This window comes from Aethalodelphis obliquidens, unplaced genomic scaffold (assembly GCF_003676395.1).
Source record: "Aethalodelphis obliquidens isolate GAN/ISIS:26980383/991018 unplaced genomic scaffold, ASM367639v1 scaffold7, whole genome shotgun sequence".
In the NCBI taxonomy this organism is placed as follows: Eukaryota; Metazoa; Chordata; class Mammalia; order Artiodactyla; family Delphinidae; genus Aethalodelphis; species Aethalodelphis obliquidens.
In genome coordinates this window covers 69,101,487-69,123,197 of record NW_020837951.1, presented here as the reverse complement: position 1 = coordinate 69,123,197, position 21,711 = coordinate 69,101,487, and the positions used below count along the sequence as shown (strand labels likewise).

At 38.9% G+C, this 21,711-nt stretch overlaps 1 protein-coding gene across 2 annotated transcripts in view; it reads right to left on the bottom strand.

The window, feature by feature from the left end:
• FOCAD (focadhesin) overlaps window positions 1-21,711 on the bottom strand; it is a 311,434-nt gene extending 289,723 nt beyond the window's left edge. Inside the window, exon 1 of one of the 2 annotated variants that reach the window (XM_027105950.1) lies at window positions 21,685-21,711. Coding sequence is in view for 1 of the 2 variants with exons in the window: in XM_027105949.1 (XP_026961750.1) it covers window positions 21,525-21,551 (27 nt within the window). In the remaining variant the exon portion in view is untranslated. Of the gene's footprint in view, window positions 1-21,524; window positions 21,605-21,684 lie in introns of those variants that run through there. The other variant, XM_027105949.1, reaches the window with a different exon arrangement.

Here is a 21,711-nt window from a genome sequence, read left to right as displayed (position 1 = left end):
AACACAGGGGTTAAAAATCTATCTAACGCCGACCCCCGCACAATTGAAAATCTGCACACAACGTTATGATCAGCCTTCCACTGCCATGGTTTCTCATCCACTGATTCAACCTACCACTGATCGTGTAGTATTGTAATAAAGTATTTATTGAAAAAAATCCATGTATAAGTGGACCCGTGCAGTTCAAGCCTATGTTGTTCTAGGGTCAACTGTAATTATATTCACAAGTGCTATGGGAATCTAGCAGAGGGATTATGCAGGGTAGTTTGCGGGGGCCGGTGTCCAATGGTCACAGAGAAAGACTTGACTTTGAGCACTCATGACTACCAAATTTCTATATAGGAAGGACTCAGGGCAGCAATGTAGGTGGAAGTCAGGGCTACAGAGAGTACATTCTGGAAGCTAGTCTACAAAAGCAAAGTCATCATCAGACTGATAAAAAGTAAACTTCCCTCACATTAAAAGGACCCTGTTTCAGAGACACAACTAGGACTTTTTTTCTTTCTAACACTTTATCAACTCTTCCAATTATCAGTTATGCATTTACTTAGCTTCTTCCACCCACAAGTTAAGCTATGGAACCATCAGACTGAGGATTTTTAACACATATTTTGACAATTTATTACTTTTTTTAATGGCTTATAGAAAAGCTGATATGCACCATCAATAAATTTGACCTGATCTTATAAGTTTATCAAGACTGTGGCTCAGGGGTATATTCCAGACTCTTCTAGTTGCTTCACTCTGCCCCTTAAAGAAAAAAAGAAAAAGACTTTTCAATCACCCAATATTTATATCTTCCTTGTTCTCCTACGTACTTAGCTTCTCACCTACCTCTTCTCAGTCCCTAAGAGTCCCACAGCCTCTCTAGTATTTGGCAGCTGGAATCTGTTTCATCACCCTTTATTATATCCCGAAACCTGCTAGAAACTCAAGCTTAACCTCAGCTCTTGCTTCAAAAGCTTCAAAATCCAACTGGCTCCTGCACTCTCAAATTAACAGGACAATTGGAGTCCTCCTAACGACATGATTCATAAAAATGGAAATGTCATGGGAAAACCGCAATGGAAAGTTTTTAATACTAAAGAGTGAGTGTAAGAAAATAGTGATTTTTAATCATTATATTCACTAAGTCATCATTAAATTAAGCTGAGAGTAGGAAATACTTGTATTTTCGCCACTAATTTCAAAACCAAGACGAGGTAGAGGTCAACCTACTGGTATGACAGAACCACTTGGTCAATCAGAGAAAGCAGGAACGGCATAGACGTGGCAGAGACTGCTACCTATCCTTCACTATCTGTGCTTTTCTTCTATATTAATAAAACTGCAGCCTGACCAGCTGTATTACATTTAGTAGCCTCAAGTATGGCCACAGAGACTGTGTATGTGATCAAGTTCTCCCCAGTGGAATCTGAGCAGACACGATGTGCCAATTCCAGGCTACAACCTGCTTCCTCCACTCTATTCCCAACAGAAACCAGGTCTTGGCAACAACTCAGATTCAATCATGTGCATGAAGACAATGCCTCTAGGACACGGCTGGAGAAACAAGATGGAAGGAGCCCTAAATGATAGCTTAGAGCAGAATTGCAAACCTGAAACTCCAAAAAAAAACCTACTTTGTTTGAACCATTGCATTTTGAGGTCTGTTTGTTGCAGCAGCTAGTACTTCCTTCATAATATATTGGACCTGAGAGCATCTCCCTTCTGTACTTTTGTCACTGGAGAAACAATGTCAGAGGGGTTAAGCAACTCAACAAGAAGGTACTCACCCTAGCAATTCACATGACAAGGGAGGTTTCTTGACTCCCAATCCAGTGTTTCCCTGGACTATCAGTAACATGAGGCATAACCAGCACACTCCACTTTCCTGCATCATGTCCCAGGAATTTTAAGATCTGTAATTCAAGTGCTGAGCAAATTTAGGTGACTGTAAGTTCTGATTATCTCACTGGTTGCAATTTACTAAAATACATCAAATTGCTATCATATTCTTGCCTTTACAATTTAGTTTCTTCTCAGTTACATCACATGTTAGTTACTCATAGATTTTGAAATGGGAGTCTAAAATAAGATCAAAGGCAGGAAATACCAAGTTCGAGCTTATTACTGTCCAGGAGAACCAAGCATGAAAGTAAGAAGCAAAACCACCAACTTCAATAATGTCTGATTTGTTACAATATTTTCTTCAATTATTCTTGGATTATCTTTTCTAAAGTGTCTTTTATGTGTATGTATTTATATGTTAAATATACAAGGGAATGCAGATGAAAAATAGTGATTTTTAAAATCTAAAGACTGATTTATCTCTAGAATTTTTACAGTATCCAATCTAAGTCTTCAAAGAAGTCCTCTAATTAGCTCCTTTATGAGATTATTTTTTCTAATGTTATAATTTTTAAATATTTTTGCTCCACCAAAAGAATAATTTCTCAAATTGCTCAGTACATTTTTAAATAAGTATTTTATGTTGATACAAAATAATCTTTACTGTATATTTATAATAAAACTGATGCCCAATCATTTTGAAGACCTTACTGACCAATAAATGTCTAATCTGAATAGCTAAAATCTCCATATTCATATTACTTTTAATGCCATTCAGTTAACTAAAATTTAGTAAAACACCACAGAATGTGTTTTATAGGTATTTGATTTGTATTTCTTCCCCTAAAAAATGACTCAAATTTTGCACACTGGTTCTCTAAAATAATTTACTTCTTAGCAAATATTAATATGGCACAAACTGAAGTATACCAGTGTCCCTCCAGGGGGAAAAAAAAAAAAGAGGAAATGATAAGTAAAGCAAGAACGTCTAAATGTTGATAATAGATGGGTACATTGGAGTTCATAATACTATTCTATGTTTATATATGTTTGAAATTTTCCATTATAAAGTTAAAAAAAAAAACCCACACGTGTGATTCTCACCTAGGGGCCAGGCAATAGTCTCAGCACTTCACATTTATTAACATTGAATCCTCACAATACCCTATGAAATAGGCACTCATTTTACAGAAGAAGAAACTGAGGCACAGAAAAGACAGATAACTTTCCCAAGGTCATACAATAAACTGAAATTCAAATCCAGGTAGTCTGGGTACATATGTACATAGAAAAGCCTGGAAAACATAAATTATGGGTGAATTTTAATTTTGCTTGTTCCTAGTTTATAATTTTTTCACAAGAATATGTGTTTTTGTAATTTGAATAAAGTTACCAAAATTATGAAAATCTTTATTCAAATACACATTCTTTAGAAATAGAGGATATGACTTTCTAAAACCCAAATCACTATAAGCATAGAAATCCATCATTAACAGATGTCATTAAGTGAGCAACAAACTAGAAAAATTTTAGAAATGTTAAGACTACTTTGTTAGCCATTTTACCAATGTTTTATGGAAAGAGTAATATTGAAAAGAGGTCAATGTAATTTAACTAGATAGATTCAATTAACTTTAGACCATTTAAAAATCTTCCTTCATTTTCAAGGAGAAATATGACCATTATTATTTTCCTACTTTAGACTCCTGGGAAATTTTATACCAAAATAAAAACTCTCACTCTTGAAAAGAATTATGTAGACTGATGACAAGTTAAATGGCAACATTTTTTTTGATTGCTGCAAACTGGCCAAACTCATTTCTTATTTTTCATGAAAACTAAATTATTAAAATCATATCAAATGGAATAGAATTATTTTAACTTACATTCTTAGTACTAATGAAAGCTGAAGATCAGATGGGCCAAGGAATTTTATAGGAAGATAGTAAATTTCCCTGCTGTTAACTAACTCAGTGTGGCCCAAGGTGGAAAATATCTCTAGATTCCAGGCCTGAATGGACACAATCACAAAAATAACATCATCACCACACTGTTAGAAGAACCACTCTAAAAATGATCAAATGAATAAGATGAAAAGGGCACTGTGAAGCAATGTCATATATTCTTTTGCAAACCCTACAACTATCCATAGTGAAGATGAGAAAACGTCTTTAATTTGATTATGCTTAGTCTTACACACCCCTATCACCATGATGACAGAGCAACCTGACACAGAGAGAAAAATGCATGGGGCTGGAGGGTCAGGGAGTAGGAAAAACAGGCTGGTTGCAAAACCTGACTCCACCACTAGGCGTTAAAATTTAGGTTAATCACTTACTATCTGGAGCCTGTTTCCTCACTGGTTAAATCTGGGGCCACTTGCCTCACAAGGTGGCGTAAATAACAATATGAAGTAAGCCTGAAAGCCAAGAGGATCTTGACACAGTAGTATGTACTCAAAAAATGTGTGTTTCCTCCCTCCCTTGATACCATGTAGGACAGTCAAGGGAAGCGAATGATGGAAAAGAATTTAAGTTTTAGGGATAAGTAGATCATCTCTAATCAAAGACTAGGATGGGATCCTGTATGTAAGTCACCAGCTAGAGAAATAAGACACCAGCGCCCACGGTTAGGAAATGCATGAAATTCCCATTCAAAATATATAGTTGACTTCTAACTCACCTGCTGAAAACCTTTCAACAGCATCCCACTGCACTTTGTAATAAAATTCAAACTCCAAACCAAGGCCAAAAGGTCTTACATGATTTGGTCTCACACCTGTCCCTCAGTCAAGGAGCTTTAGTCACAACGACCTCCAGTTTGCTCCGTGAGCCTCCCAAGTTCTTTCGATGTGCGGGTCTGGAACTCTTAGGCCCCTCAGCCTCAAGTGTTTGTGCCCTTGCTGTTTAAACAGCTGACTCCTCTCACTGTTCACATCTTCCCTTGAGCCTCCCCTACCCCCCAGCCCCAAGTACTTCCCCACTCCCTACCCCCAGTGACCCACTATTGTATCCTTCTCATAGCTTTGGTCGCAATCTCAAACGATCATCATATAGTATTTCTGCTGTCTCTCTCTCTACCTCCCAGTGAAATGCAAACTCCTGAGGGCAAGGGCCTGGACTCTCTTTTTGACCACTATACCCCAGCATATAACAAGTACCTGCTCAGTAAAGATTCACTGAATGAACACAAAGCACAACATGAGATTCAGAACACCATGTTGGATGAAACAGGTCCTATGTGCCACACATCCACAAAACACTATAAGTAACTAATCCCATTAGATCTTCACAATAACTCTGAGGTAGGTATTATTAACGCCATTTCCAGTATGAGAAAATAAGAGCTCAGAGAGGAAGTAACTTGCCTGAGGTTATACAGTGGTATTAACAGCCAGGATTTATTGAGAATTTTACCATGTGCCAGGCAGGCATAGTTGAAGCTCTTTACATGTGTTCTCTTACCCAATATTCAAAACCCCATGACGTGAGAATTATTATTATCCTCATTTTCATATGAAAAACCATGTGAGGCAAAGAGAGGTCAAAATTAACTGCCTAATTATGTAAGAAGCAGAGCATGGATATGAACTGTGCACCCTATGAATGTGAGTCAAAGTTCACATGCTTGGGCTTCCCTGGTGGCGCAGTGGTTGAGAGTCCGCCTGGCGATGCAGGGGACGCGGGTTCGTGCCCTGGTCCGGGAAGATCCCACGTGCCGCGGAGAGGCTGGGCCCGTGAGCCATGGCCGCTGAGCCTGCGCGTCCGGAGCCTGTGCTCCGCAACGGGAGAGGCCACAACAGTGAGAGGCCCGCGTACCACAAAAAAAAAAAAAAAAAAAAAAAGTTCACATGCTTAACCACTCCCCTATAAAGTATAGTTGACACAGAGTTCCTGAAAAATTAAAATAATCCACACTCAGAACCAGGCACATAAACACTTTTTAGATGTTAGGTATTATGATTCTTGGTCTAAATCCAACACATTGTTTTTTTCTATTATATCTTGCTGCATCCCAGGGAACCAAGCAAATCTTTAAAAACCAAAAGAAAAACCTAGGTTTGGATATACAGTGTCAGATCAAGTTCCCAAAGCAGCTCATCAGCATCCGCAAACAGCTCTGCACCTCTGCATATACTGCAATCCTAAAAACATGTAATCAAGTCTGATGCATGAAAGTTACATATTAAAGGGCTGCTCCATGCCGAGCACAAAACACAAAAATTATCAATCCAAACTTAACCCTCATCCTGTGGCACCATCACCAGAAACACTTCTCCCACATCTGTATATGTTTGGGGTTTTTCGTTTATTTTTTTACATCTTTATTGAAGTATAATTGATTTACAATGGTGTGTTAGTTTCTGCTTTATAACAAAGTGTATCAGTTATACATATACATATGTTCCCATATCTCTTCTCTCTTGCGTCTCCCTCCCTCCCTCCCACCCTCCCTATCCCACCCCTCTAGGTGGTCACAAAGCACCGAGCTGATCTCCCTGTGCTATGCGGCTGCTTCCCACTAGCTATCTATTTTACGTTTGGTAGTGTATACATGTCCATGCCACTCTCTCACCCGTCACACCTCACCCCTCCCGCTCCCCTATATATGTTTTGAGATTTTATACTTGTATTTCGTTGTTGATCATTCACTTTAAGTCCAATGAGTACCTAACAAAGGATAAAGATTGGCCACTTTCATCATGGCGACTGCTATCAATCTGTAGTAAGTCCATGCTCCTTGCCATTGATATCAAGGCTTTCGTATTTAATTTTCCATTTTTTTAAATCAGTAAATATTCATTGAAATAGATGAAAGCAATCATTGCCCAAATAATTGCTCAAACACTACCGCACAGGCACAGATGGCTACACGGCTGCCAAATGAACGCTTGGCTGGCGTGTAGCCCCAACCATGTGACAGCTCAAGACACATCTCAATGAGACAGGGGATGCTTTTACTTCTAAAAACATGCAGGAGTTTGAAATAACAATGGAATGTTCGGGAAGAAATGTTCAGAACCAGGAAGATCAAGAGGAAGCCACTGAACGTTCTCAGTTCCTGCAGCTGCCTCAGAATACAGAGCTTGAACTACGACTTGGTATCACACTCCATGCAATGAGAATATGAGGATATGGTGTACGGGGGCCATACTGCAGAGTTAGGCTCAACTTCTAATGCCCCTTCCAGCTCTGAGAGGACTGTCACCAATCCTCAAGATGTAGATCTTCTCATCTCATTCTGAAGGGGCTACCTCTATCTGTGTAGCAACAGCACACTACTGAAGGAGTATCTGAAGCAAGAAGGATTCCTCACTGACCAAGCCTGCTGCATTATTCTCCTGCACTTTCGAGTTTCTTGGGGGAAACAGCTGAGCCTTGTTCACCTCCTGCCGGGCCTGGCATGTAATAAGCAGTTAATTAATGTTTTTTGAGTTACTGTGTTTAGCACAGTACCTAATACACAATAAACTCAAAAAAATGTTAGAATCATAATTCTACTGTTTATTTTGTTTTCAGATCAACTTTCCAAAACAGAAAGTGAGAAATAGAGAAGAATCTATATCCAAATCTCTCTCACTAATTAAGATTTGTGAAACAGACCAAAATAAATTAATAAGAACCAGACGTCAAAAATAAATAAATAAATTTGTAAATGACTCTATTTTCAAATTAAAACAGTAACCAGATTCAGTTATCAACACATTTAGGGTTTGAAAATAATTAGCTCTTTTTAGACCGACTCCTTTTTCCCGGCTTTTTTAAAACTAAGCAAATAACTTCTGTATAGGTAGCGTAGAGATGAACTTCAGCCAAGCCCAAATCCCAAATCAGCAGAATCCAAATTGGTGAGATTTTATCACACTGTTACTCATTTTGGTACATTTTCTTACAAAAATAAAATAAAAGGTCAAAGAACCCATGTAAACACAAGACTGGTTCATCACTGTTTCCAGCTGAATCTAATAGAGATGGAAAATGGGTCTTTGTTACTTGAATACATCATAAGTGTTACATGAATGCTTCAGCTGACAGCTATTATTTATCATAGCTATACCCTAATCTGCTATGTATTACAACCCTTTAAAAGCCCACAGTATTACCTCTGTGTATTTCCCACTAGGGTAAAGGCATTTTAAACACATAATTACCCAATGAAGTAACATTTACTAATTTTCCGTTACACAACTAGCAGTATTCACGCCTGTTTTTACTTGTAGGGTTCTTAATAATCAGATATTAGTTAACCTTCACAACTATACTGGGCAGACGATCATTAGTAAATCCTTTCACATTAGTACAGAGACACCAAGCTGTATGTTCAAGAAAAGGATCCTGCAATGAAATGCTAATATCCAGTTGGCAGAAGAAGAAGAGGAGGAATGGGAAGGGGAGGAGGAGGAACACCTAGCTGTTCGCGACAATTATTTTTAATTGCACAAATTTTAAAACCAATACATACAATTTTCACATGTACAGGGTTCAATGGAACTTTTCAACACTATGCTGGAAGTAAATGACTGACTAGATGAACAGCAGTGAGCCAGCAACTCACAATGAAGCCAGTGCTCAGAGCTTCATTTCAGTCTCAAAAACTACTTCTGCCTCTCAGTCCAAATTCAAACTCTCTTTATGAAATTGCTCCCAATCTGTCTTACCTCCAAACTGATACAAAGGTCCTCAAAGGCCAGATCAGCTCTGGAGCAAAGCCTCAGATGTAAGGCAGAATCAGCATGGTTCCCAGGACCACAAGCATCTCCCCAAGCCCCAACCCACCATACTCAATTCCATAGAGAACTTAGCACAATAAAGCTGAAAGTCTGGGGTAGGTCCAAAACTAACCCACTCTGTGGGAGTGGGCAGTCAGGGTACTTACTGATCATTTGACCTTAGTGTTTGGCACTTCTTGGCTATATCCCAAAGTGTGGCATACATGCTTCAAGTTCTATTCACCTCCCATTTCAAAAGTGTAAGAATATAAAAGGCTTAAAAGCAAGCTTCTTTTGTGCAAAGTTATTCACTGACTGATCTAAAAGGTAAGCTAAGTAATATGCAGGTAAAATTTTGATTAGTAATGTGAAAAACATTTACAAAGAGTTTTAATAATATAAAGAAATGCTCATGACAGAGTAAAAAAATTGTAAGAAATTTTTATACACAATGGTGAACACAACCAAGTTTAAATTATAGATATAAAGACACAAGATCAAGGAAAAAAGTGAATATGCAAAAATGTTAAGTTATTTCTGGTTAATAAGTTGATGACTGATTACATACTATTCCTCTCCTCCTTATATTTGCTACATTTAATGTGCCCCCCTACAATGGGCATACATTACTTTCTTACATTAAATAGAAATTATTAATTCTCTTCAAATAAAAATGTAAGTTCAATTTTTTAGTCTCAATAAAAAAAAAATTGTGATCTTATTTATTCACTTGAAACCATGGTCTTTTATCACTGTCTAAAGAGGCAGTTTCACCACAGCACACACCAAGATAAAAAGCCTCACTTGATCCAATTACACTGCTTATTAAGAGCTATTTAATGAGAAAGTCACACCTTTGAGTTATTAGATGCTATAATGGTCCTGCAGAGTTCCAAACAACTAAGCTAACAGAATTACCTTTGATTCTAAATTGTTTGCCAGAAGATTAGTCCATCTGTCCCTGAAAAAAATTAAGTGTTCCTCCAGTGTGTTCAACTTCCTCCAATCTCATTTTAATCAAGGATGTTGGCCTCAGTCGACAGAGGTATTTTTTAACAGATTTATTGAAGTATAATGGATGTACAAAGAAATGCACTTATTTAATGTGTGCAATTTGATGAGTTTAGACATGTGCAAACACCCATGATACCATCATCACAATCAACATAACAGACATATGCAACACCTTCCAAAGTTCCCTTGCGTCCTTTTGTTTTCGTTTTTTGGCGTGCACAATACCGTACTGTTAACAATTGGCACTACATTGTAGAGCAGATCTGTAAAATTTATTCATCTAGCATGACGGAACTTTATAAAGGATACTTATTTTTAATTGCTTAAATTACAATACAAAGAGTTTAATTTATCCTTTAACTTTCCAAAAATGCATATACAACATATATGCATATATGCAACATAAACATATACCCATTCCAAAAATGCATATACAACAAAACTGTTGTCATCGATAGATAAATTTTCGGGCGGTCTTTACATGTTTCAGCATCTGTCAAAGAATAAAGAAAAGTCTTTCTGATATAGTGACATTTGGACACAGACTGGGAGGAAATACTGAGCATTCCAGACAGAAGGAACACTAAGGGCAACAACCCTGAAGTAAAAGCACATGTGGCAAATTCAGGGAAGACCAAGGACACCAGTATGGTTGGTGCAAGTGCGCAAGCTGGGCAGTAAGATGACAGAGTGAAGCAGGGGCCCAGATGACAGAAGCCCCTGTAGACGCTGTGGGCTCTGGATGTTCCTGAGTGGCACAGGTAGTCCTAGATGCTTTGGGACAAGGGCATGGCATACTTGACAGTCATTTTAAAAAGTTCATTCTAGCTTCTCTGGAGAACAGGCCATAAGTGGGCAAGGATGGGAAGAAGGAGACCAGTTAGGGGATTATGGCAATAATCCAGAAAAGAAACCATATTGCCTTGGACAAAGAGAAGAGCAGTAGAGATGGGAAGAGGTCAGAGTTTACACATATTTTGACAGAATTTGCTAATGGACTGGATGTGGAATGTAAGAAGAGTGAAGGATGACCCCAAGGTTTTCAGTTCAGACAAGTGGAAGAAAGATGCAGTCACATACTGACATGCAGAAGACTAAAGGAGTCTTGTTTTTGAAACAGTGCAACAATGTGCAAGTCTCCTAAATCCATGAGGTGCAATTTACTTTTGTCTATGTCAGGAAGGAAAGGCTACATGACAAAAGGGCGCTAAGTGCAGAGAGTACAAGCTTCATCTTCTTCTCAATTTTATTTGAAGCCAATCTTCACTATAACAAAACAAATGTTAAATTTTGTATGCTTAGCTCTAGCCTGGATTTGCATTCAATTCACACCCAATACCAATGCTGCTGTCAGCACATGCCCCACTTCCTAATCCCCATAAGGCCTCGGTGGCCTGCTAAACCCTAACTATCCTACGGAGCGGAAAATCTCACGAAGTAAAAAGAGGGAGATATAAAGGAGGGAGGGGAGACAGGCAAATCAGTATGTAGGTGGGTAGATAATCCTTACTTCCCTATTCACTCAGCCTTCATTGTCCATTCCATTTCATAACTCCTTCCAAGCTTTATATGTTCAATACATTCTGAAGGCACTGTGACTGTGAGCAAATTTAGGATTCAGGGAGGGGGGATGGGAAAAATTGGTTGTGAATTGATACTGTAAAGAGAAATGTGAAGAAAATGAAAATGTATTCATTTCTTAAAAAAAAAAACCTTTAAAAATATGAGGTCACTTTGTTAATATCTAATTGATTTGTGAGTGACTCAATTGTTGCTAAAATAATTAAGTTAAAGGATGATGGGAACTTTATATTAGAGGGCTCTGAATGATACCACCTGAACCCATTGATTCATCTTAGCATCATTAAAAGTGAGAAACCAGACACTGTGTCCTTATGATGTGAAGAAATAAGAAGACATACACAGAACCCTCCAAGAATATTCTTGCCTAAAAAAATTCAAACTGGGGACTTCCCTGGCAGTCCAGTGGTTAAGACTCTGTGCTTCCACTGCAGGGGGCACAGGTGTGATCCCTCGTTGGGGAACTAGATCTCACATGCATGCTGCAACTAAGAGTCCACATCCGCAACTAAGAGCCTCCATGCCACAGCTAAAGATCCCATGTGCTGCAATGAAGATCCCATGTGCTACAATTAAGACCCAGTGCAGCCAAAATAAAAAATTCAATAAATAAATAATTTTTTTAAAAGACCTTGAATAGCCAAAGCAATCTTGAGAAAGAACGGAGCTGGAGGAATCAGGCTCCCTGACTTCAAACTATACTTCAAAGCTACAGTAATCAACACAGTATGGTACTGGCACAAAAACAGAAATATAGATCAATGGTACAGGATAGAAAGCCCAGAGATAAACCCACACACATATGGTCACCTAATTTATGACAAAGGAGGCAAGAACATACAGTGGAGAAAAGACAGCCTCTTCAATAAGTGGTGCCAGAAAACTGGACAGCTACATGTAAAAGGATGAAATTAGAACACTACCTAACACCATACACAAAAATAAACTCCAAATGGATTAAACATATAAATGTAAGACCAGACACTATAAAACTCTTCGAGGAAAACATAGGAAAAACACTCTTTGACATAAACCACAGCAAGATCTTTTTTGATCCACCTCCTAGAGTAATAAAAATAAAATCAAAAATAAACAAATGGGACCTAATTAAAATTAAAGCTTTTGTACATCAAAGGAAACCATAAACAAGACCAAAAGACAACCCTCAGAATGGGAGAAAATATTTGCAAATGAAACAAAGGACAAACGATTAATCTCCAAAATATACACACAGCTCATGGAGCTCAATATCAAAAAAAGAAACAACCCAATTAAAAAATTGGCGGAAGACCTAAATAGACATTTCACCAAAGAAGACATACAGATGGCCAAGAGGCACATGAAAAGATGTTCAACATCACTAATTATTAGAGAAATGCAAATCAAAACTACAATGAGGTATCACCTCACACCGGTCAGAATGGCCATCATCAAAAAATCTACAAACAATAAATGCTGGAAAGGGTGTGGTGAAAAGGGAACCCTCCTGCAGTGTTGGTGGGAATGTAAAGTGATACAGTCACTATGGAGAACAGTATGGAGGTTCCTTAAAAAACTAAAAACAGAAGTACCATACGACCCAGCAATCCCACTACTGGGCATATATCCTGAGAAAACCATAATTCAAAAGGAGTCATGTACCGCAATGTTTACTGCAGCACTATTTACAATAGCCAGGGGCTTCCCTGGTGGCGCAGTGGTTGAGAGTCCGCCTGCCGATGCAGGGGACACGGGTTCGTGCCCTGGGTCTGGGAAGATCCCACATGCCCTGGAGCGGCTGGGCCCGTGAGCATCCGGAGCCCGTGCTCCGCAATGGGACAGGCCACAACAGTGAGAGGCCCATGTATCGCAAAAAACAAACAAACAAAAAAACAAAACAAAAAAAATACAATAGCCAGGACATGGAAGCAACCTAAGTGTCCATCGACAGATGAATGGATGAAGAAGATGTGGCACATATATACAATGGAATATTACTCAGCCATAAAACGAAACGAAATTGAGTTTTTTGTAGTGGGGTGGATGGACCTAGAGTCTGTCATACAGAGTGAACTAAGTCAGAAAGAGAAAAACAAATACCGTATGCTAACACATACATATGGAATCCTAAAAAAAAAAAAATGGTACTGATGAACCTAGTGGCAGGACAGGAATAAAGATGCAAACGTAGAGAATGCACCTGAGGACACGTGGTGGGGGCTAGGGGGAAGCTGGGATGAAGTGAGAGAGTGGCATGGACATATATACACTACCAAATGTAAAATAGCTAGCTAGTGGGAAGCTGCTGCATAGCACAGGGAGATCAACTCAATGCTTTGTGACGACCTAGGGGGTGGGATAGGGAGGGTGGGAGGGAGATGCAAGAGGGAGGAGATATGGGGATATATGTATACGTATAGCTGATTCACGTTGTTGTGCAACAGAAACTAACACACTATTGTGAAGCAATTATACTCCAATAAAGATCTATTTTTTAAAAAAAGCCATGGTGAGAGCATGCGTCAGATGTTTGAGGAAGAGCAAAGAGGCTAACTGAGCAGAGTTAGTGAGTGAGTGGAGAGTAGTTGGAAATGAACCTGGAGAAGCAACAAAGGGGTCAGATGGTGGCAAGCCTCACAGGCCACAGTAAAGACTTTGCTTTTTACTTTGGTGGCAATGGGAAGCCATCAGAGGGTTTTGGAAGAGAGAAGAAATCTTATGTTTTAAAAATAATCACTTTGGCTACTCTGCTGACAATATGGTAGGAGACAAAGAGAGAACAGATCAGTTAGGAGACTATGGCAGATTGCAAAAAAATGGCCCCAAATTCTTCCCTGTTCCTGTATGCACATTTCCTTACAAAGTACCTCTGCTGCTCCTCTCATAAGTAGTCTATTTCAACATCCCCTTGGATTTGGGCTGTCTTTGTAACTATGAACAACAGTGGGAGAAGTGAAGTTGTGGGAATTCTTAGTCTACATCTCAAAAGGCCATACAGCTCCCTCTCGTTCTCTTGGCTCTATTAGAGCACCGTGTTAAGAAGCATGGGACAGCTTACTGGTCCTGGTGTAGCAGAGATAAGCCATCCCAGCTGAAGCCTCCAAACCCACCAGTCCCCATTTGCTACATGAGTGAGCCCACCAGCAAAAGAACTCCCCCCACCCCGACCTCCCCAAGCCTGATCCAAATTGCCAGCCCCAGAACCATAAACTAATAAATGATTGTTGCTTTAAGCCACTAAATTCCAACGGTGAGTGGTAATACATAACTGATACAGAGGCTGTCACAACATCAAGGACATAGACAATGGAGGCTTAGACTAGAGTGAGAGCAGTGGGTAGTGAGAAGTACTCAGATTCTAGACATATTTTGAAGGGACAGCCAATAGGCTTTCCTAATAGTTTACAGGTGGCTTGTGAGAGATGAGTCAGGGATGACACCCAAGATTTTCGCCCAAGTCATGGAAAAGGTCAAGTTTCCATGAATTGAGGTGGGAAAGACCACAGATGAAGCAGGTATAGGAAGAAAATCAGGAGCTGAATTTGAGATTTCTATTAGTCATCCAAAAAGAAATGCTGAGTAGGCATCTGGATACACAGAGTCTAGAGTTCAAAGGAAGAGGTCCAGGCAAGTGTATATATATAAATATATATATTAAAAAAAAATATATATATATATATATATATATATTTGGGGGCTAATAGGGTATTATTAGTATTTAAAGCTAGTATTTAGGACCATGAGGACTGAGCCCAGGAGCTCTTCAATGTTGAGAGGTCAGAGAGATAAGAAAGAACCAGTAAAGGAATTGAAAAGGAGCAGAGGGGTAGGAGGAAAAACTGCTGATAGGAAATGGCAACTATGTGACAGGATACAGGTGGTGGCTCATACTATGGTGGAAATCATTTTGCAACTTCTAAATGTATCAAATCAACATGCTGTACCTTAAACTTACGCAAAGTTATGTGTCAATCAAATGTCAATAAAGTTGGGAAAATGATCTGTCAAGCAAAAGATGAGGATTAAAAACAGATCTTTGGACTTAGCAAAATGAAAGTCATTAGTGACTTTGAGGAAAGCAATTTTTTTTAGAGTAGGAAGGGAGAAAGTCTGATGAAAGTGAGTTTAATAACAAATGGGAGGAAGTAATTGGACACATAAGTTTTGCCATAAAGGGAAGTTGTGTGGTGGCATAAGGAGGAAATGGAGTCAAGGAAGAGTAATTATTTTAAGGTAGGAGAAATAACAGCATGTTTAGATACTGAAGGGAATAATCCAGTAATGAGGGAAAATGTGATCTTGCAGGAGAGACACTGGAGCCAAATCCTGGAGTAGGTGAAAGGAATCTTCGTGCATGAGCGAGGAAGAGAGACTTAGAAACACAGAGACTATTCCACAAGAATCTCAGTCCTAAAATAATGGAGAGAAATCAGAGGGAAATCAGGTACACCCACCTCCCACATCCATGGCAACTGTCATCAGTTATCAAAGCATTTTTCACACCTCCGAGACCAGAACCAACCTAAAAATGCTCAACATAACCTTCCAGGCATCCTAATAGATGAGAGCTGTCACATGTGATGAGAAGTACAGCTGACTCTTGAACAATGTGGCGCTGAGGGGCGCTGACCCTCCCTGGAGTGGAAAACTCACATATGGCTTTACGGTCGGCCCTCCCTACCCACGGTTCCACATGCATGGATCCAACCAACCATGGATCGTGTAGTACTGTAGCACATATTTATTGAAAAAAATCCAAGTATAAGTGGATCCTCTCAGTTCAAACCCATGTTGTTCAAGGGTCAACTGTATTTGCCAAAATATTTTGGAAGTCCAAAGGTCAAAAAGAGGTGCAAAAAGCAAAAACCCCCTCCTTTCTCGTAACATAAATATTCATTGGAGATATATGTTATTTTTAAATTTGGAACTAGTCCTATACCTGCTATCCTACTACTGAAACTGTAATTATTTGATGGATAAAGTTGATAACAGGAGGCTTCACCAAAACTTGAAATCCAAACTACTATTTTTAACTTCAAAGCCAGCCATGCGCTTCAGAAAAACTGTCACTCTCACACCCAAATCTAACTTTTTTCTAACCTGCCTTCCTTCTCACTAAACACTAAACAGTCCCAACCTTTTGGACTCGGATACCACGGTCAATGAGTTTTGTTATTAGATGCTCAGCCTCTTCATTAGATGCTTCCCCTACCTCTCAGGCCTACAAAAACTAGACTTTTCTTCTTTGCTGGCCACTTCAGTGAAGGCTAATCATCCTTCCAAGCTCCAAGGCTCAGAAGAATATTTCCATACCATCTACCCCACACCTCTGAGGGTGCATATCCAGGTATCTTCATCTCTCATGTATACTGATCACTACCACTGGCAGTCTAAAACCTAAGAAACCATGGTCTATCTCATAGTATCTCTCTCCACCCTGGGTATACAATCATCTGGGGTCAACATCTAGGTGAGTGATTCATCCAACACACCAGTCTCATTGTTCTTGAACACCTTCATGTAACCTCCATTTCATCCATCTACATCCATGGCCAAACCCTACACTCCATCAGCACTCTAAAAATCTAAAACTCCAATATTCTACTCAGACTACAGAGTACTTCTATCCTATCAGCTATCTCCCTTATACCTACCTACACGTGTATATTTACTTCATTCTGACTTCTAATCCCTTGAACCTATTATTTTCTCTCAATCTTTCAGCCTGCTCCTGGCCTGGTCATCACCTCTATCCAGTCTAAACCTCACATGCCATCACTTCAACCACCATCTTGTCAAGACCTTGAATTCCCTTGCATTCCTACCATAGGTACATTATAAAATCCAAATACTGGATCATTCCAACTATTCTCTATTTCTAGAACTATCTAGAACTATTCTCTAGTTCTACTGAATTTTGCTATAGAAAGTCACACAATTATATGAACTAGTGTCACTACAAATGAATGCTCCTTGCCTAACTGGTAAACTTTCCCAAAATCTCTAGTCAGCTCTTTCTTCCATTCCTGATGGTATTTGACAGCTGACCATTCTCGCCTTCTCAAATTCTCTCCCTCCTTGTCTTCTAGAGCTCCACTGTCTTTCTCAGTCTTTTTCATTGGATCATCTTCCTTATATGGTGGTGCTTCCCAGAGTTCCTCTTCTGTTTTATTCTTTCTTATTCCTCAAACTCCGTCTTAGGTATCACATCCACTCTCAACACTGTTTTCACTACCACTTATATGTCAATAACATTTTAATCTCTACATTACCTAGAATCCCTTTCCTCATCCCCAGACGAATGTGGCCAACTGCCCACTGAATAGCACCAATTGTGTGACCTAAAAGCACGTTCAAGACCGATCTTATTCTCCCATACATGTGATAATCCTCATGTGATTCCTATCTTAGGAAGTCATAAACCTAGGAGGCATCCTTGACTCTACCTTCTCCTCATCCCACATATCCAAGTGGGCACCAACTTCACCATCTTAATATACCTTGCATCCATCCTATCCTCGAGCCCCACTGCATAATTTGGAGTTCTATCATATCTTGCCTTCACAATTGGGCCTTGCTCCACTACAATTCATTCTGCACATTGCCACATAAAACTGATCTTAACTTTCCTCCACTTAAAATCTCTTCCCCATGGACCACCACAGCCTGAAGGATAATGTTCAAAACCTTTAACATGGTGGGGAAGAGGGCCTTTTATTATTTGGTGTTTGTTTACTTATTAAACCTCATCTCTCTATTCTCTCCTTAACACATTAAAGTCTGTGTTTTGTCTGTAACCTGTTCATTTGGCCTTAGTTCTTTCTTGTGCCTACAATGCCTTATCCACCATCCTCACCAAACAATCGCTACTTGCTCTCAAAATTCAGTTCAGATGAAAATGCCTCCAGAAAGCCTCTTCTGAATGTCTTAAAATCTCACACTCACACAGTTTTCCTCTATTCCCCACTATACTCGATGCATACATCTAATTATAATATTTATCTCATTGTATTTTGGCCTTGTCTGTGGCTTCCAAGCAATACTATAAACTCCTGAAGAAAAGTTAGGGACTTGGGACCAGAGCAGATGCTCTGTCTTTACTGAGTGAAAAAATAAATAATGAATACAATATCTTTAACACGTATGAACCTGTAAAAATTCCATTTATTTACATGTTTCAGCAATTCAAAACAACTTTAATAAAAAGTTTCCTCCACTCCCTCCATGTTTTGTCCTAACAGCATATGCTAAAACCTGAAGGTCTGATCGCATAAATCAACCAGTTCAATGACTGTTAAACAGAGTAAAATTCAAAGTAAATTCTGAGAGCAGCAAGGCCAAAGAAAAAGGTTGTCAAAAGAGGAGGGAAAGATACACCCTGGCAGCCAGAAAACCTCATAACAAAACTACAGTTCAACATTCACAATTATAACATTTGTTCAACACGCTTATCAGCCAAATGAGCAGTCACTGTATCTGACCAAAAAGAGATTAGAGGATATATTCTAAAACAACTGAAAGAACTGAAATCTTCAGGTTAGAAGCTTGAATGGAATGTGTCATTGGTCCCAAGTGAAATCATGAATCTTTAAATAAATAATAACAAACTTATCTATGCAGTTTGAATTCTCAACTTCCTTGGGCCTAAAGAAATGAACAATGGAAAATTTTACAGTATTTAATGTCATAGCTTTTGAAATGTCTTCAAAATACATAAAACTAAAGTAACTCAGGCTAACTGAATGAAAGCCAATATAAATTAACAAAATTTTTAAATCATAAATGCAATTATATTACTTTTTATATATTATTACTTTATATATATATTACTTTTTATATATTATAAAATTATATATTACAATTATATTACTAATGTGGCTTGGAACAGGTTAAAAAATTATGAGGCCAGAAGTACTTGGTGGACCCAATTTGTAAAAACAACAATGTTCAATCTATTGTTTGAAAAGAGATGGGATCTTCCACATTGCTTGAAAAATCTGTTTCAAATAATTGAAATGGGAGAAAAATGACAAACATCCCTTGTCCTATTAGCTTAGCAAATTTGTTTCCTATCGTGTGGAAATAGTACACACAACCTCCAAACAATTTATCACTAATTGTGAATCAAAGATTTATATTATACTTATATAACTATATCATATTGTATTATATTGCTCATCTCTAGATCTGTAGTAGTTTTAAAAATATATAATACTTATAGATTTCACATCTCCTAAAGAAACATCTATTGCCCACCTGATCAAAGTTTAAATTATCACCCAGGTTTCTTTTTTGAGATAAACTGAGCTCATTGTCATCAATCAAGAAATATTAAGATCAGGTTTTGCTATAGACCCATAAATAACCCTGAAACTACTATTTCCTTACATTTCTTCCAAATATAGTTATAATTTCACTTTTCATTGTGCTTTTCTCCCGAAATTTTAATTTTTTTCTTCACACAGATATTTTCATATACACCTGAATCCTATGAGTCTCCCCAAATTTTAAACCAGAAGACTCCACTTAGATTTTTGCCCTCAGCTCTAGCATTTCTCCTCATCTTCCCATCTTAATCTGCTCCATTTCTAGAACAAGAAAGATCTAACAAAAGCAAAATTTTTTAAAGTTCAACTTTCTTAAATTTTCCAAACCCCTAATAGTGATAAAGAGGTTTAATTTAATTCACCTAATGGTTTGTGAATAATAGTCAAAAAGTATCACAAGGCTATGAATATTATGTCTCAGAAAAACTATTCTAGAAATTTAACACCTGCAGGAAGGCTAAACGAATTGCTTAATAAGTACCATCAATCAATCAACAAGTGAAAAACTATTGTTACATCTCTATGGGCATTTTTATTCTCAAACTAATGATTTATTTACCTTTTGGTTATCAATTCTCAACTGGAGACACCAATCAATTAAAATCCAGTAAATTTTAGGTTGATAAAATAAATGTTAACAAAGACATGATACTGAAAGACATTAGCCAGGTGATGACAACTACCTAATATTAACCAAGTAAGCAAATAACCAAGGCAGAGGTTTTAGTTACCACTAATCTACTAAAGCAAGTAAAAATGCTTCAAAAATTGCATTCTTATCCAATGTTTTTATATCATATCTTTAAATGTAACATTAAAAAGCTCCTGATTATTACATTTCAAAATTTAGATGAGTCATAGTGCTTTGAGTGCAGGAATTGGATGTGAATCAAAATTGTAAACATGCACTTGCTTGCTAGTCAAAACGTCAATATGGACAGATTCAGGAAGAGTAAAACACATTATCTTAAAATATATCCAGGGTTTTTTAAATGGTCACTTCTCAACTGTTAACACAGTTCAGTAAACATGCAATCTGCCCATCCTGTCCTTGAATATCTCAATATTACTAAATATTTCTAACCCCATCACCTCACTTTATGGATAGGTGCCTGAGACCTAGGGTCTTTAGCGATACTTAGCAGGATTATGCCTCAAGGCCATCATGGTCTGAGGCTTAGCAGAGGTGAAAGTAAGGAAAACTGAATGAGGTCCCAGAAGAGCTGTAGCTTATGATACAGGATCATAAGCTTCTGTGTCTAAATCTAGAACCTGAAACTGAATCATCAAATCGAGACAATAAAACTGGCAGATAAACTGGAAGAAAAAGACAGGGAATGCCCATTTTAGTTTATGGCATAAGACCTTGACCATGAAGGAACACATCAAAAAAGTGCTGAACAGATGAATGATTGATTGCATGATACTTGATAGCATGATTTCACTGATTTTAGAAGCTCCAAATTCAGAAACTAAACTGAGGGATCAGGATGCCATGGCTGAAATTAAAATTCATGGAGAGTAGGGGCAACACAGCGGCAAGTCTCTGCAAATCTTTGTATAGCTGTTGCAGACATTTCAAAACATACATTCATATACGTATGTGATATATAGAGAGGGATACAGATATATACTGTTTCTTCAGGGAATTCCTGCAAATGAGTACAGAGCCAGAGAACCAGGAGGTCTGAAAACAGGCCCTGTTCACCCATAAGCCTTTGCATTAAAGTGGACAGGATCTAAGTGAGTCACTGGAAATCAGGAGGAGACAGTCACCCCAGGACGAGCAGAACAGGGCTGGAATCCCCTGTGCTGCCTTCGAGTAGGGAATCGGTCGGGGGAGAGTGGGACGACTGCAACCTGCTGCAGGAAGGTATGCAAAGATCGCGCCGACCTGTTTCCGACCTGTTTCCTGGATCCCGCTGAGCCCCACCGTAGGCACCAGAGCCGGCCCCACCCAGGCATCCGAGAGCTCTCTAACGTAGAAGGCCTAGTTCTTCAGGAGTTCAGACAGGACAGGACGAGGGCAAACGGCAAGACCTGTCCCCTTCCTGGCCGCCCACACCGCGACGCGGCCCTCTCACCACATGCTCCACTGCCCCATCTCCCATCAGAGCTCCAGGCCCACAGGGCCTCAGCCTCCCTCCCAGCAAGCTGAGTCAGGCCACCGGCGGGTGCGACCCGGCGGCCTCTGTGCTGGAGGCAGCTGCCCGCAGCCTGCCGCCTACCACCCGCATAGCTTACCTTCTTTCTGCCACAAGCTCAACCCCA